Source organism: Phyllostomus hastatus, unplaced genomic scaffold (assembly GCF_019186645.2).
Source record: "Phyllostomus hastatus isolate PE091 unplaced genomic scaffold, TTU_PhHast_1.1 phas_scaffold_501, whole genome shotgun sequence".
Lineage (NCBI taxonomy): Eukaryota > Metazoa > Chordata > Mammalia > Chiroptera > Phyllostomidae > Phyllostomus > Phyllostomus hastatus.
This window is the reverse complement of record NW_025334033.1, coordinates 11875985-11893598: the sequence shown is the minus strand read 5'-3', so window position 1 is coordinate 11893598 and position 17614 is coordinate 11875985. Positions and strand designations below refer to the sequence as shown.

At 37.7% G+C, this 17614-nt stretch overlaps 1 protein-coding gene across 3 annotated transcripts in view; it reads right to left on the bottom strand.

The window, feature by feature from the left end:
- GOLM2 (golgi membrane protein 2) overlaps window positions 1–4246 on the bottom strand; it is a 108171-nt gene extending 103925 nt beyond the window's left edge. For all 3 annotated transcript variants that reach the window (XM_045822752.1, XM_045822753.1, XM_045822754.1), the window contains exon 1: window positions 3632–4246. In XM_045822752.1, the coding sequence (XP_045678708.1) occupies window positions 3632–3958 (327 nt within the window). In that variant the 5' untranslated portion in view covers window positions 3959–4246. The remainder of the gene's footprint in view (window positions 1–3631) is intronic.
- Between the last annotated feature and the right edge of the window lie 13368 nt (window positions 4247–17614).

Genomic DNA, 17614 nt, shown 5'->3' with positions numbered 1-17614 from the left:
ATTTCTGATGAAAGTGAAAGTGCCAAAGCAGGCCTGTAGCTGAACATCAAGAAGGCAAAAATCATGACTAAGGAAGAAATACACAACTTTAGCATAGATAATGAAGATATTGAAATTGTTAAAAAATTTTCTTACCTTGGTTCAGTCACTGATTCAAATGGAGACTGCAGCCAAGAAATCAAGAGAAGGCTGAGACTTAGAGGGGGAGCTTTGGAAGAATTAGGAAAGATCATCAAGAGCAAAAGTGTCATTAGAAGCCAAGGTTAAGATCATCCATACCCTTGTATTCCCAATTATTCTGTATGGATACAAAAGTTGGACAGTGAGAAAGCTGATAGGAAAAAAAATGTTTGATTCGAAATACAGTGTTAAAGGAGCGCTTTATAGATACCCCAGACTGCAAGAAAGATGAACAAGTAGAGCAAATTCAGCCTGAAATATCACTGGTGGCAAAAATGACAAAACTTTAAAGTTGTCGTACTTCGGCACATCATGAGAAGGCAGGGTTCCTTGGAAAAGACCATAATACTGAGGAAAACATAAGGCAGCCGAAAAAGAAGACCAAATATGAAATAGACTGCCTCCATAAAAGAACATAAGACATGAGTCTATAGGAGCTTAATAGGGATGCTGAGGAAGGACAATGTGGACATCACTCATTCACAGGGTCACGGAGTTAGAGGTGACTCAACAACTTGTAACAATTATGGACTCCAGGAAGAGGATATACTACTTATACTGGTTTTCTTTTTTCTTCCTGAGCACCTATTAATAATTCCTAGGACAGTATTATGTTTAATACCACTTTTAGAAATGCTTCTCCAGGCCCAGAGACATATGAAAAGATGCTTAGCATCACTAGCCATCAGGGATGCAAATTCAAACCACAGTGAGATACTTCACACCAGTCAAAATGGCCATCATAAACAAATCAACAAACAACAAGTGTTGGAGAGAATATAGAGAAAAGGGAGCCCTAGTGCACTGTTGGTGGGAATGCAGATTGGTGCAGTCACTGTGGAAAACAGTATAGAATTTCCTCAGAAAACTAAAAATGGAATTGCCTTTTGACCTGGTGACTCCACTATTAGGATTATATCCTAAGAACCCTGAAACACCAACCCAAAAGAACCTACGCACTCCAATGTTCACAGCAGCACAGTTTACAATAGCCAAGTGGTGGAAGCAACCTAAGTGCCCATCAGAGTAAATGAATGGATCAAAAAACTATGGTACATTTACAGCTGGAATACTACACAGCAGAAAGAAAGAAAGAAAGAGCTCCTACCCTTTGCAATAGCATGGATGGAACTGGAGAGCATTATGCTAAGTGAAACAAGCCAGGAAGTGAAAGACAAATACCATATGATCTTACCTTTAAGTGGAACCTAATCAACAAAACAAACAAGCAAGCAAAATATAACCAGAGACATTGAAACTAAGAACAATCTGACAGTAACCAGAGGGGAAGTGGGTAATGGGGAAAAGAGGAGGAAGGGTTTTCAAGAACAACTATAAAGGACACATGTATAAAACCAAGGGGGGTGGACTCAGGGGAGGGAGAGAGGGATGGCTGGGGTCAGGTAGAAGTGGTGGGGGAAAAATTCCTACAACTGTACTTGAACAACAAAAAAAAAAGTAAAATAAAATAAAATAAAAAAGAAATGCTCCTCTAAAGAGAAAGCAAAGGCCTAAGAATAGAGTCCATTATTAGGTGCTTAGAAGGAAAAAAAATCCAGCAAAGAATACAGTAAGAAAAGTAGGAAACAAATCTGGGGAGTTCAATATTATAGAAGTAAGAAGAGCGATAGTCCCCAAAAAGTTAGAGATAATCAACAGGACCAGACTACTAAGAAATTAAATAGATTGAGAATAAAAATGTTTTTTGGATTTCACAAGGAAGACTGTCACTTGTGACCTTCAAGTGAATGGCTTCAGAAAGTGGGAAGATAGAAGGCTGGCTGACTGAATAAATCAAGATTAGGATGGAGATGAAAACAAGAAGTTGATGAAGCATTTATAGACCATCCATAATTGGAGTTTAGCTAAGAAAGGAAAAAAATTGGTTCAACGGAGTATACAGAGGCATAAAAAATTTCTTAGAATAGGTCTTCTTATACTTGTTTGAAGCATATATACTTGTTTGAAGTATAAAATTTCTTATACTTGTTTGAAGGTAAAAGTGAAAACCTACTAAAACTGATAATTACAGTCCAGTAGATTGAAGAAATGGAGCCCAGAGTATAAATTACTAGAAAAGACTTGTTTCATTTCAGATTGGAGAGAAGAACTTGAGTAGTAATACCTAACTATTCAGAGTCTGAAGACCTCATTTAAATACTAAAAAATTTCACAGATTTCTGCCTGCTCCATCCAAAAGAATTTTTGTTTTCAGAGTTCAGAGTGTAGTGTACATAAATTTGCCGATCTCTTACTCCTCTCAGAGGATGTCTATGTTGTGATGAAGAGGAGGGGGTTATAGAGAAGCACTTACCTAGGCCCTCAATCTTTGTGAAATAGAACTAAGGTAGAGGCTGGTGACAATAAAGAAGTTAGGAGCTCATGGTATTTTAATTTATAATAACATACTATAAGTGATTTTGATATACAAAATAAAAACTTATAAATTATAATAGAATCACACAAAAAAACAATGCAAAAATTACCAAAAAGCATACAGAAAGGCATCTACTTATCCCACCCAGAAATTTTCACAAATCTGCTATACCAAAAGGAATTTCATAAATCATAAATTAATATAGTTCCAATATGCTAGTAAGAACACAGACTATTTAGTAGCAAGTCTTTAGTTACAGTCCAGCTTTGAACTTTTAAAATTTAAACTTTGTATGGCTTTCCATCTGCATAAAACACCAACCATAATAGCTACTTAAGTATACAAAAATTCATTTTTATTTCCTTTCAAAAACAAAGTAAAATGACATGAGATTCTGTGGCACAGAACATATTTTTAGATTCTACCTTTTTGGCTAATTTCATTAACAATTCATATTGAGTACGTAATTTTGGATTAACTATGCCCAAGTCACAAATGTGGTGCATATATGGTTCCAGAGCCTATCATAACATTTTGAACACAAAAAGGCAGTAATATTTGATTCTTTAACTACTTAATACACTGACCTACAGAGATTTATGAAAAGCCATACTGTTTTATAAATATATGGTGACTACCATAAGTAGAGGAGTTAAAGGAGGCTCCAATCTTGAAACAAAGAAATGAATACTGATCAGTGTGCATGGAATAAGGCTAAGGCAACAATACCCACACCAAATCTGGCAGTCTTCCGATTTGTGTATCTGTGAACGTAAGGCGGCCACATAGGCCAGATGATTACCACTGCCAGCTCAGCAACTGAGCTTGGAGAAAAGGCGGCATCCACACACAGGCCACTCTTGCGAACAGAATTTACAGCTAGTTTCCTCTGGCAGGAACTGGGCAATGTGGCAGTGATAAACCAGGCAAAGTCCGACAGAAACAGAGCTGTTGGGCGGTAAAGGGGAGCCCCCGGGGCTGCAACCCTGGAAGGCTAAGGCAGCCGCTAGTGGTCTAACACCCCCGCCCCGGAGCTGACAGTATGGGAGTTGAAGCGGGAGGGCTCGTCCTTACCTTGTCATCTTCACATCTCTTCCCCAGGCCCTCCTTGGCCTGCAGTCGGCTGCTGAGACGGCCGTAGTCGGCCTCTTTCTGGTCAATCTGCTTCTTGTGCGAGTCCACCAAGAGCAAGAGGTCCGAATTGCGCTTCTCCAGGCGCCCGCGGGCCACTTCGGTACGCTGGACCTGGCCCTGCAGCTCGGCCACCTCCTCCTGAAGCAGGACGTGGCGGGAGGAGATGCTCCAGTAGTTGAAGGCGAGGATCGCGATCACTATCAGCAGCACTACCAACACGAAGGAGGGCAGGCGGCCGCCCCGCCGGTTAGCCCCGAAGCCCACCATGGGGACGAACCGGGTTGTGCCCTAGAGCCTCAGCGCCGACACCTGCCGGCAGAAGCTCAGGCCTGCGCTGAGTTGCCTGGGGTACGCGGCCCCAGGGCCAGCGGAGGGAGTAGGCGGGCCAGTGCGCTCGCAGACTAGCCGGAGAAGGGGGCGGGGCCGCAAGCCCCTCCCCGCCCCCTCTCCTCAATTAGGGCCCAGACCCGTTCTGGAGGCTTTGAAAACGACCCTGCACTAGCAGAGAAGAACCCAGGAAACCTAACAGCCCACACCTCGGGCCCAAGACCTCAGGGTTAGAGGGCGGGGAAAGGAGCCGGAAGGGGGCGGGTTTAATTCTAGTCCCGCCCACCGGCTGTGTCTGGGTCGCTTAGGGGTCCATTTCCTAGTTTCCGCAGACGCCCCTTCTTCTCGCGAGAAAGTGGGCTTCTCTCGCCTTTTGCAGTCTTATCTCGCGATGGTTGTATCTGTGGGAAGAGTGTTCCGTTAATTTTGGCGGATTGTGTTAGTTGTTGCACCTGATTCGGAGTACCTTCAGTTTTTTTTTTTTACTGCTCAATTCAACACCTCCCCCAAGGTGTAGGGAGTGCCTGCTCTGCCCCCTCCAGAGAGTTTTTGCCTTTGAAGACTTATGAGACTGCGACCACTATGCAGGGAAAACATTAGGTGAGCTGCAGACAGAAGGTGCGACTAGAAAGGTTTTGTACTTGCTTCAAAAGAAGGAAATTTTCTCGTGTTAACGATGTGGAGAGAACACAAAACAAAAAAGACAGTAAAATAGCGGTGGCCCAAACATTTTCTTGCTTGAGAAAAGCAAGAAAAACCAAGATTTATATCCGAAAGGGGTGGTGCCAGCCTGGTTTCCAAGGTTACTGCTTTCAAGAAAGGAAAAAATTTAAGAATGTGTGAGCTTCTGTTCTTAAACTGCTGCTTTAGCTTCAAGCTGGGCTTCCAAATAGAAAGTCCAGAAACTGCCCTTTATGAATGATAACTAATTCTGTTACTGACAGCCAGCACATTCTATATCATATAGGTCTCTTACAAAATGTTTTTGCATGCCTAATCTCATACTGTACTGTCAACCACACTTTCAGAGATGAGGAATCCAAGACACAAAAATGTTCCAGGAACCTTCTCAAAGTCCCATCCACGTCTTGTTTGAGACAGAGTTGGGCTGAGATCCAGATCACTGTTCTGTAACATATTTGCTCTTTGCATTATACCTGGCTGTTACTATATTCAGCGTTAATTGTGGTGATGCAGATAAAGACCCCACCTCTTTTGTCTGCATATTTCCTTTGAACTAGCATAAAATTTTTAGAAGTTATTGGCTCTATTCTTGTTTAAGGAGAAGATGGAGTTACTTTATTTTTCAAACCTCAGGCTAAAGAACTTCCATTGGCATAAAACCTAAAGGACACAAAAAATTGGTATTTTCATTCAAATCAGAGTGATATGATTTTCCCGCAGGTGCACCTTCAAAGTGCGATAACTTCCATCTCACAGATGGAGAAAAACAACCAACCTCAAAATTATTAATATTTAATTCACATCAAACTTGATCCCTTTGCTCTGGTTTCATGAGATCTAAGAAATCCTATCCAAGCTCCAATGACAAGCCAGTTTGACAAAATGAAGCAAGGCAGAAATGTGAAATCATTGAATATAAATAATGAGCCTTCCCATTTATCCTTTCCTCAACTTCATATTGACCTTGCTTTGCTTAGCCAGGCGTAGAAAATTAGTCTATCAAGAGATGTTAACTGCTGAAGATGTAACTCTTTCTGAAAGTGTTTACATTTTTGGCGTCCTCTCCCTCTATGGAACAGCCTGTGTCTTTTACCTCACCCCCAGGAGTATTAACTCAGCCCTTCTCCAAAGCTCCAAGGGCCCTTCTACTACTACCTCTGTAACTTTCCAAAAACTTTCTCTTATAATTTAAAAAAGAAAAAAAGTGTTTACATTTTTCTATAGGATTCCAACATGTGAAAGTATAATATAGAAAGCACATTTACATTTACATAAATTATTTACATCAGATGCTTCAGAGAATTATTTGGTACCATTGTTCCATTTTTAGAGATGCAAAAGTAATTTACACAAAGTCGTATGTCTCCTAAGTAGATTTAGCAGAGCTAAATCTTGAAAGTCAATTCCTTTTTCACTCCTCCCCTCAGGGAACAATTTTTTTTTCTGTTTTAAAGGCTACCTCTTCAAGCTAATCCCCCTACTAATGAACCCAATCCAGCTGTCATCAACACAGTGTATAAGTGCTCTCCTATAATTGGTTCTGGATTAGGCATTAAACAAATTGGAGTAAAAGTCAGTTCCTTAAGCCAGATGGTCAAAGTTAATGACAACAGTATGTCATGTTGTTAGTATGTACTCTTTGTATGATGTGATGAGAGAGAATAGAGTTCTGTGGTCTTCCTTCCCAAAACTCATAATCCTAGTCTAATCATGAGAGAAACAGACAAATCTTGATTAAAGGCATTCTATAAAATTACTGTAATCCTACAAACTGTCAAGGTCATCATAAACAAGGAAAATCTGAAAAACTTTCACAGCCAAAAGAAGGATAAAGAGGCATAATTACTATTGGGTTGGCCAAAAAGTTCATTTAGTTTTTTTCATATGATGGCTCTAGTAGTGCTTAGTTGTCTTTAACTAATTGTCTTTATTTGAAACAATTTTGTTAGATTGGGTTGTGACAGCTACCATATCAGCATACATTTTTAAAAACTTATCAAAATTGCTGAATTTTTATGCAACCATTGTAATATTGAAGATGGAAGTAAATATGCAACATTTTCAGCATGTTTTGCTTTATTATTTTTTTTTATGTATGTGTCCTGGGATTTCAACATGCACCCCTCTACTTGACTTCCATAATCTGGTTTTAAAAAAGATTTTGTTTTTTATAGAAAGGGAAAGGGAGGGAGAAAGAGAGGAACGTTGATGTAATATGTGAGAGAAAGATCAATTGGTTGCCTCCTGCACACACCCAGCCTGGCACCTGGCCCACAACCCAGGCGTGTGCCCTGGCTGGAAACTGAACCGGGAACCACTTGGTCCACAGGCCAGTGCTCAATCCACTGAGCCACACCAGACAGGGCTATGCTTTATTATCTCTAGAAAGGTAAAAATGCAATTGAAATGCAGAAAAAAAAAGGATTTGTGCAGTGAATGGAGAAGGTGCTGTGGCTGATCAAAAGTGTCAAAAGTGATTTGTTAAGTTTCTAGGTACTATTGACATTTTGGCCAAATAATTCTTTACTGTGGGGCTCTCTTATGCACTGGAATATGTTTAGCAGCACCCCTGACCTCTACCCACTAGAAGCCAATAGCAGGAGACAACCGACACACTCAAAATATCCAAATCAATAAAGTTATTGGTGAAAATAAAAAATGTGTCTTTTAATTTACAGGAAAAACAATAGACTTTTTGGCCAACCCAGTAAGTGCACTGTGGTACCCTAGACAGAATTCTAGAACAGAAAAGAGTCATTAGGTAAAAACTAAGGAAATTTGATAAAATATAAATATGAATCTTACAAAATATAGACTTTAGTTAATAATGTGTCATTATTAACTAAATCATTATTGGTTAATCATTATTGGTTAATCAATTGTCATAAATGTACCATGCTAATACAGGATGTTAATAATGGAGGAGACTGTATATAGGGTATATGGGAATTCTCTACTATTTTCACAATTTTTCTGTGTTTCTCAAATTATTCTAAAGTAAAATACCTTTAAAAAGTCAGTTCCTGTCTTTTGGGATATCTTTTAGGTCATCAAGTATAGACATAAATATATTCTTACAACTAGAAAGGCAGGATAATCATACAGAAATAATGTTTTAAAATTTCATTGAGGAGTAAGCATCTATTATAGAGTGGCAAGTGTGGTTGAATAATAGGAGTTTTTCTGTTTAGATGGAGTTCTTTAAAGACAGAAATCATGTCATTTATTTCACTTGTATAAACCTAACCTTTTTTTAAGTCCAAAACACTATTTAGAATATACTGACTTCAATATACGTTGACTCAAAAAATTTGATGTGCTGGAGTTGAGCAGTGGAGGGATTATTTTGTAACTTATTCCTCAATATTTAGGACATTGGGACTAGGTTACAGAAAGTCACAGCTCATAGAAATATCAAATACACAGATGTAGGCAAGTTCTTTCCATTGTAAATGAAAAGGAAAACTCAGCTTAAACTGGTTTAATCTAAAAAATAAAATATTTAATTTAAAATATATGTATATTAGGATACTAGGATAGTTCACTACTGGAAGAGCAGCAGGAACTGGGGTACCTATAGGGGACTCAAGGCTTTGTGACTGATTCTTTCTGTTTCTGTCCTCTGCTTGGCTTTATTCTGTCCTACTTCAGGTGGTCCTTTTCCTCATAGACAGAAAATATGGCTCCAGCATCCCCAGGATCATATCCTGCCAGTTCTATGATCTGAGAATTGAGGGAAGTCTGTCTTCTAGCTGCTATCAGTATAAAAATTACCAGGGAAGGATTCTAGTTGTTCAAGCCTAATCATGTGCATACCACTTATAGCCATCTCTGTGGCCAGGGAGGTGAGATATTATGATTGGTGGAGCATAGGATACTCCTGTGTGGCCAGTGGGCAGTCTGATACCAAGAAACAGTGTTGGGTAGACCAAAACAAATGTTAGCTACAACTGAGTTTTCTTTATGTTAAGATGTATTACCTCCCTCCAATTAAGAATAGTTAATGGGTGAATAAAGACATTGTGTTGCAGGTTGGCTTCCCCAAGAAACAGACTCTGAGGAGGATATTAATGATAGAAGTTTTCTAGGGAGTGTTCTTGGGATCACTGCTCACGGATGGGGAGAGAAGGGAGGAAAACAGGATGGACAGAGGGGAAGTTGGGCTGTTACACAGTCTCACTGAAAGCCTAATGCGATTCTCTGAACTCTGAAGCTGGGATGGTCCTTCAAAGTAGTCCTGAATCAGAGGTCCAGGCCTTTGTACCCTTACATCAACCAGGTTTTAGAAGCTAGAGGGAAAGGGCTAGTAGTTGTGTGCTAACTCTAGTCAGTAACAATGCCTGGAGTGCTGTATTTAAAAAGATTGAGAAAGTGTATCTGGGCTAAGTGAGAAAAAAAGCTATGATTAATTAGCAGTTTGGTCACAGGCACAGGAGGAGGTATGCTGCTGTATATACAAGGTGGATGCTATAATGTGAGCATCCTTTCAGAAGGGAAGGACTTCTTCCCCTAGCTGCTGAGAATGCTGCCAGCAGATAGCCCTCAGCCATCAGGCCCCTCCACAATCACCTCTTTAGAGGGCTACCTTGTAAAGGGAATGCCTCCTTCACATGGCAGCCTACAACCAATACTAGTGAAGAGAACACACATTTGGTAAGTTATAATACTTCCCAATGTCAAACCCATTTCCTACAGTTGTATAGCAAGAGGCAATATACCATAAGGGTAATGTGAACTCTGGAGCAAGAATGGGTGAGTTAAAAGTCTGTCTCTGTCGTTTACTAACTTTGTAACATCAGACAAAGTACTTAACCTCAGTACTCTAATTTTCTCATTTCCAAAATGGCATATCCATTAGGATTAAGTTTGGTTCTATATAATAGGAAAGAATAACATAAAGACAGGATTTTCTTGTCTCTCACATAAAAAAAAAATCCAGTAGCAGACAATCCAGAACTGACATGGCATGTTCTTTCAAGTTCACTGCTCCGTCATCCCTACAGAATGGACCTCATCTTCACTTCCATGTGTGATGTTCTTTTTTTTAAATTTTACTTTTCAATTACAATTTACATTTAATATTACTTTGTATTAGTTTCAGGTGTATAGCATATTGGTTAAATAATCACACACTTTATAGAGTATTCCTCTTTGATATTTCTAGAAACCACTTGGCAACATACAGTTATGACAATATTAATGTCTATATTGTCTATGCTGTACTTCACATCCCCGTGACTATTTTGTGACTACAAATTTGTACTTCTTAATTCCTATTTTGTAACTGCCAATTTGTACTTCTTAATCCCTTCATCTTTCACCCAGTCCTCCAACCCCCTTCCTATCTGGCAACTACCAGTCTGTTCTCTGTACCTATGAGCCAGATGTGACCATCTTGATCAAGGAAGCAGGAAAGAAGGAGAATGCCTGCCTCCAGTATTTAAGAAGAACTTCGAAACTACATTTCCACTTTTCATTGATCTGAACTTAGTCACATGATCACCCCCAGAGACCAAGGAGGCAAGGAAATATAGCCTTACAGCAGCAGTGTCTTCAGTTGAAAATTAGGGTTTCTTGGTAAAGGAAAAGGTAAGAAGTATAAGGAAGTAAAAAAAACTGCCATGCCGCAAGTGGGGAGAATAATAATGCCTATCTCATATGGTTATGTAAATTAAATGAGTTAATACATGTACAATGCTTAAAATAGGCACTGTACATATATTAGAAATTATTCAATAAATGTTGCTACTAAATTGTACTTAAACAACAATTAAAATAAAATTTTAAAAAATGTTGCTACTATTGCTACTATTACTAGTGGTTTTTAATTTGTGGGGAGGGCATGAATGAATCTATGTGTTTATTAACCATTGTCTATATATTGAATAAATAATTTATACAACATGTCACTACTTTTTAAAAATGTCTCAGATGGATAAATGTCTCTATTGTGATGGATAACATTAAAATTTATTTTAAATTTACTAGTGATTTCAACATACTTGTTTTTTCCTTATGTCCTGCTTCCCAAGCTATATTATGTCTCTGAGCCTTTGTTTGGTTATTCCATGTTGGAATGTCTTTCCCACTTCTTTCTTTCAGTACCATATTCAACATTAATAACAATAATACAAATTTCTCAGATACCCATACAATCACAATGATATTATTAATATAATACTTGACTGAGAAAATACTTAATTGAAAGTTTATTAAAATGAGTAATGCTTTTAAGTGAAATTAAAAAAATGATTATCATAGCATTGTATTATTGGAAGCCTACTTTGTTCAAGCTTTTATTATCAGGGCATGTACATTACTTATTTAATTAAGTAATTAAATAATTATTTAAATATCCATAGAGTGCCTATTATGTGTCAGATAGTGTCATAGGTAGGAGGTATTGCAGTGCATGTAGCAGAGACAGAAACACTCTCCTGAACCTTTCAATCTCTTTCTCCGCTGCCAGTGCCTAACCAGGGAACTATTCGGTCTACTTCCTTAAAACATTCCTGACACCTCCCACCCCCTCCGGCTCCAAGTAGGACTGATCATTTTCTTACTGTGTCTCCTTGATATTCTCTAGATTTATATCAGAGCAATTTATTTGCTGTGACATGTCTGCCTCCTAGTAAACTTTTAGTAGATGTTTTCTGCTGGACCACATTAACAGATAGTATGCAGTATAGCTGTAATTTTGCTTTGACCCTGCATCATTAGGCTTACTTCCCCTTCTCTATTGACTGCTTACTTTTTTCTTCCCAGTTTCTTTGGATTTGTCTGAAACAATTTTTGAATATTCTCTTAACCATTTTATCCTTACGTTTTTTTCTTACATTCTCTAATTATGAAATTTCAGAACAGGAAGACAATTTAGAGATTGCCTAATCTAAAACTTCCATTTTGCAGTATGAAGATAAAGATGGAAATCTAGAAAAATAATGTGACTTGCTCAAAATTATTCTAGTTTACTGGTTAGCTTTCCTCAAGATCCAGCATACATCCTCCATCTTTGAGATCTTCCTGAAACTTCCAGTTCAGCTCATCTCGTTCTCTTCTGAAGTAAGCACTTACTGCCTACAAATTGCATTGTTTTGGCAATGATTATAGAATGTAATACTGCCTAACTTACATTGTTATTCAACTCTTTCATATTGGTGTATCTTGACTGGCCAGTTAGCTGTAAACTCCAGAAAGAACAGATTTCATCACTTCTATTTTCTCTCTTCTTAGCAGATAGCAAGTACAGTAGCTAGTCGATATTAAGAAAATACAGATTAAATAAACTAATAGACACATAGTAGAGATTTAATAAATACTTTTGACTTATTAACCATCACTTCTTACATATCGCTCCAAAAAACAGTGATTCTTGTTCTTTAATATTTTGCTTCTATTTCCCTTGTAATTTTGAAAAACAGACTTGGATTCTTGGCAATCAATGAAAAGACGGTCATGCCTCTGCATAGTCTACTGCAATGTATTTGTACTGGACTTGGCAGAAAACCGAAGGTTTCTGCCCTATTTTTTGTTTTCTGCACTGCGGTTCAGCTAATCTTCTAGCCCTTGGTGGCTTTCTCTGCTAGACATTGTTCTGCAGAGTGACCCAATTAAATGTGGCCCCATTTAATGTTGAGGTACTTTATGTGGGGGCTGGTTTCAAATGATTACCATGTAATTTTCCAAAACATTGTTTTATTTATTTTGGTTCCCTGGTGCAGTATATCTGCTTCTGCTTCTGCTAGCCTGGCATTACAATAAATCCCCCTGTGCTGAGGTAGAAGACACAGCAATGAACAGAGCTAGTCATGTGTTTTATAGTGCCCTTAAAAGCTATAGAGGTTAAAAAAAATACTTAAAGTTCAGACTCATTTATCCATTGTCTGAGCTTTAAGTATTTTTTAACCTCTGTAGCTTTTCACTACATCTGTTAGTTTCAGCATGTTGTTTGTACTATTTTCAGCAGTGCAATCCCTTGATCTGTATCAGGTAAACACAATGATGGATTGAATTCACTTCACTGCTTGTGTTCAGATGCTATGTTTTGATTTGTCAGTATCTTGGAGAAGAAGTACATTGCATCCTTAGACAGAACAGAAGCCAACGTTTGCAAAACACCACATTTTTCACTAGGGTAGTATAGTAACTTGAGATACTAATATGTTTTAAAGTATGTTTGTGAGCACTTCCTTATTAACATTATGTTAGTATAGACAATGTTCTTTCTTTTGGCATTTGGGCATTGTTAGGATTATTTAAAATCCATATTAAAAATTATTGGTATTTTATATAAAATCTGCTAATTTCTGTGACCAAGTAACTTATTTCAAATGATATGTTAACTAGATCATACTGTATCACATTGTGCTATTTCATGCCTTCATGCTTTGGTACACCCTGTTTCTCTTCCCTTGAATGCACTCCCTTTCTCATTTTAGAGAATGAGAAAGGGAGTCCTTTATGATCCTATTTGAATATCTCTTCCTGAAGAGCTTCTTCTTTGTATCTCTATTATACCTAACTTACTCGTCTGATATTATGCTTATTATACCTGTATTATAGCTATTATTTACATATTTATTATCCTGTTAGATTGTGAGATCCTTAAAGATGAGGACTTTGTCTCATTTATCCTTCTACCATCTAGTGCTGTAGTTGGCATCTATTATGTTTAATGAATAAATAAAAATGATTTATTCCCTCTGGATATAGTTAATTCATCCTTAGTCACTGTGTCACATAAGGAAAATCATAAAAGTCTGAATTGTTTCCATTTCTTTTAGAAATTGAAATCATTTAATAATTTACCCTCATGATTGTGAATGTAATGCCTGCTTAGAACAACAACAACAAAATTAGAGAATCAGAAAGGAAAACAAAATGTGAAAATTGCCTATAATTCCACTCATACAGGTATAACCATTGGTACCATGTTAATATAGATCTTTCCAGATTTTTTCTATCTGCATATGTACACATATACAATGTAAACAAAAATGGTATATCATAATATACTATTGCATGATCTACTTTTTCACTTAATATCTTATAGGCAACTTTCCATGTGAATAAATTAAACACTAAATATTCACTTTTGGTAAATGCATAGAAAGATGTACTTTATTTAACCAATCCCTACAGATGGGCACTAAGTATTTTATGCAGATTCTTATTGTTACATAGAACAAAGTCACCCTCTACCACAAGGCACTTAAAAAATATAAATAAGACCAATTCCATTTTCTCAAGAAAAAAAAGGTTATGTTAAAGAGATGTACATAGGCTGGAACTAGACCCAGAAGTCCATCTATCGGGAATTAAGCTCTAGGAACCAGCTATTATTTTTTTTTTCACTTTTTTTAATTGTTGTTCAAGTACAGTTGTCTCCATTTTCCCCCCACCCCAACCATCCCCAGTTCCCACCCTTGATCCTACCTCTCTTTGGTTTTCTCAATGTGTCCTTTATACATGTTCCTGAAAACCCTTCCCCTTTTTCTCCCATTGAACCCAGCTATTATTTCTGATGCCTCTGTCTCTCCTCTTTCTCCACGTCTCCCTAATATTCCCTTATTTCTCAGAGTGTGTTTGTTTCCTCTTAACTTCCACTTGAAGATAGCTTTGGGGTGGCTTGCTCCTAACTCAATGTATGACAGTCTTTCAGTTTCTCTTACTGCTTTTCAGTTTGTAGAAGTTCAAATATATTCACCCCATGCCCAGAGAATGATCTTGTACACTCCACTTTGGATTCCACGGCATAGAAACTAGAGACAAAGTGGCAAGAGATGAAAATAAAGAGATAAGTGAGGACCAGATTGTGGAGAGGCTCATACTAAAAGGTGTGGATTTTTACTCAATAGTAATAGGAAGCCACCAAAAGAGTGACACAATCAGATTCATGATTTAGAAAAAGTTTTCTAGTTAAGTGTGATCGTGCCTGCAAATTTATAGAGGGCAGAAATACCAGGTAGGAGACTTGTAATAATTTAGGTGAGAAATGAGCCAGGAAAACAGTTTTTAATTCAGGCAACTAGATCCATTCAGGGGTCTTTCACTGAAATAGGGAACCCTGGAGGACTGATCAGAAGTTTCTTTCTAAATGAACTTAGAGCCTTTTCTGTACCTGCAGAAGATTTTCCAGTTGTAGAGAAAAACTGCACACCATGAAGCCCTTGAAACTTTATCTGACAACCTCAGATCTTTCTATTCTCTTAAATCTATGTAAGAGCTGTGTGGGGATGTAATTATCTTGAGTTTTAAGCCAGGCAGTTAATTTTATACCTCTGGCTTTATCCTCTGTCATAATTAATCAATTTTCTTGACTGAATACTATGTCATACCTTTCACTTCCTTCTGCTAATATGTGAGAGATACACATTTTCCCCTCTCTGAGAAGCTGTTTTGGAAGAAACATCTGTCTAGACTGTTCTTCACTTCTAGGAAATATTAGGATAGCTCACCGATGCTTTGGAAAATGAATTCCACAGAAAAAGGGAACAAGATTCCTGGTTTAGTCAGCTAGGTTTGTAACAATCACAAATAATTCTTTTGGTCTAGGAGTGGAATGGTAGGTAGGACCTGTAAAGTTTATCATGCCTTGTGCTCCTTGCACCCAGATCTGCCTTTTATTCCTCATGAAGGACCTACTCAAGCAAGACTGATGGCCAACTCTCCTGAACATGCATGGGGCAGGAGACTTCCCTCCATTGCCTTTCCTCTTTTTCCTCTTCAACTGGGTGATGACTTTTAGGTGGGAACAAATTAAGTGTATGAATTTACTAACTTGAAACACTGTTTGTTAGAATATACATCTTAGTTATAGTATTATCTGATCCATCTTACCTAAATCCAATGAACTATTCCCCAAAAACATTATCCAAGAATTAACAAGGATTTACCTTTTGCTTAGAACTTCTTTAAAAATTGTCTATAAATACTAGCTTAAAGTTTTTCTTTTAAAAAAATCAGATATTTAAGAATACTAATTAATTGTAAACATTTCCCATGGTATTAAATATTACACAGTGACATGGTTTTATTTTTAATTTTTAAAAACATTTATTAATTTGTGAGAGAGGAAGGGAGAGAGAAACATCAGTGTGAGAAAGAAACATCCATTGGTTGCCTCCCATACATTGCCCAACTGGAAATAGAACTGGCAACATAGGTGTGTGTCCTGAACAGGAATCAAACCCACAACTTTTTGGTATACGAGATGATGCTGCAACCAACGGAGCCACTCTGGCCAGGGCCACAGTGACATTGTTTTAATGACTACTGTTTGCAAACCAACTTACGTATGTGCCATTACTTCAAAAATATTCTGTCACTGAAAATATATATGGTTTTCTTAATTCTAAACTAAGTATAATGCTGGGTGAATATTTATAAATGATACTTTGTTTTTATTCCTAAAGGATTTCTTGGGATAAGTTTTTAAAAGTGGAAATAGTTGTCAAAAAAAAAAAGAATATTTTTAAGGCTTCTGATCTGTATTGCAGAATTGCCCTACAAAGACATTTTATTAACTTATATTTGTATTCGAACTGTATGAGTCCCTGATCCTTATACCCTCACCAGGCTGGAAAGTTTTTACAAATGTTCTTTGGTTTTTGTTGTTTTAAATATATTTTATAGATTGTGCTATTACAGTTGTCCCATTTTTCCCCTTTATTCCCCTCTACCCTGCATCCCCCCTCCCACCTGAATTCCCCCCTTAGTTCATGTCCATGGGTTGTACATATAAGTTCTTTGGCTTCTCTATTTCCTATACTATTCTTAACTTCCCCCTGTCTATTTGGTACCTACTATTCATGCTTCTTATTCCCTGTACCTTTTCCCCATTCTCCCCTAACACCCTCCCTACGGATCACCCTCCATGTGATCCATTCCTGTGATTCTGTTCCTGTTCTAGTTGTTTGCTTAGTTTGTTTTTGTTTTTGTTTTTTAGGTTCGGTTGTTGATAGTTGTCAGTTTGTTGTCATTTTACTGTTCATAGTTGTGTTCCTCTTCTTTTTCTTAGATAAGTTCTTTTAACATTTCATATAATAAGGGCTTGGTGATGAGGAACTCATTTAACTTGACCTTATCTGGGAAGCACCTTATCTCCCCTTCCATTCTAAATGAAAGCTTTGCTGGACAGAGTAATATGGAGGTAGGTCCTTACCTTTCATGACTTCGAATGCTTCTTTCCAGCCTCTTCTTGCCTGCAAGTTTTCTTTTGAGAAATCAGCTGACAGTCTTATTGGAACTCTTTTGTAGGGAAATGTCTCCTTTTCTCTTGCTGCTTTTAAGATTCTCTCCTAATCTTTAATCTTGGGTAATGTAGTTATGATGTACCTTGGTGTGTGCTTCCTTGGGTCCAACTGTTTTGGGACTCTCTGAGCTTCCTGGACTTCCTGGAAGTCTATTTCCTTTGCCAGATTGGGGAAGTGCTCCTTTATTATTTGTTCAAATAAGTTTTTAATTTCTTGCTCTTATTCTTGTCCTTCTGGCACCCCTATGATTCGGATGTTGGAATGTTTAAAGTTGTCCCACAGTTTCCTAAGCCTCCCCTCACTTTTGTGAATTCTTATTTCTTCATTCTGTTCTGGTTGAATGTTTATTTCTTTCTTTTGCTCTAAACCATTGATTTTGGTCCCCATTTCCTTCCCTTCACTGTTGGTTCCCTGTGCATATTCCTTTATTTCACTTTTCATAGGCTTCAGTCCTTCCTCTATTTTGTGACCATACTCAACCATTTCTGTGGCTATCCTGATTACCAGTGTTTCAAATTCTTCATCTGATAGGTTGGCTATCTCTTCATCACTTAGTTGTATTTTTTCTGGAGCTTTGATCTGTTCTTTCACTTGGGCCATTTTTTTTCTCGGCACACCTATTGTCTATAAGGGGTGGAGCCTGAGGTATTTGCCAGGG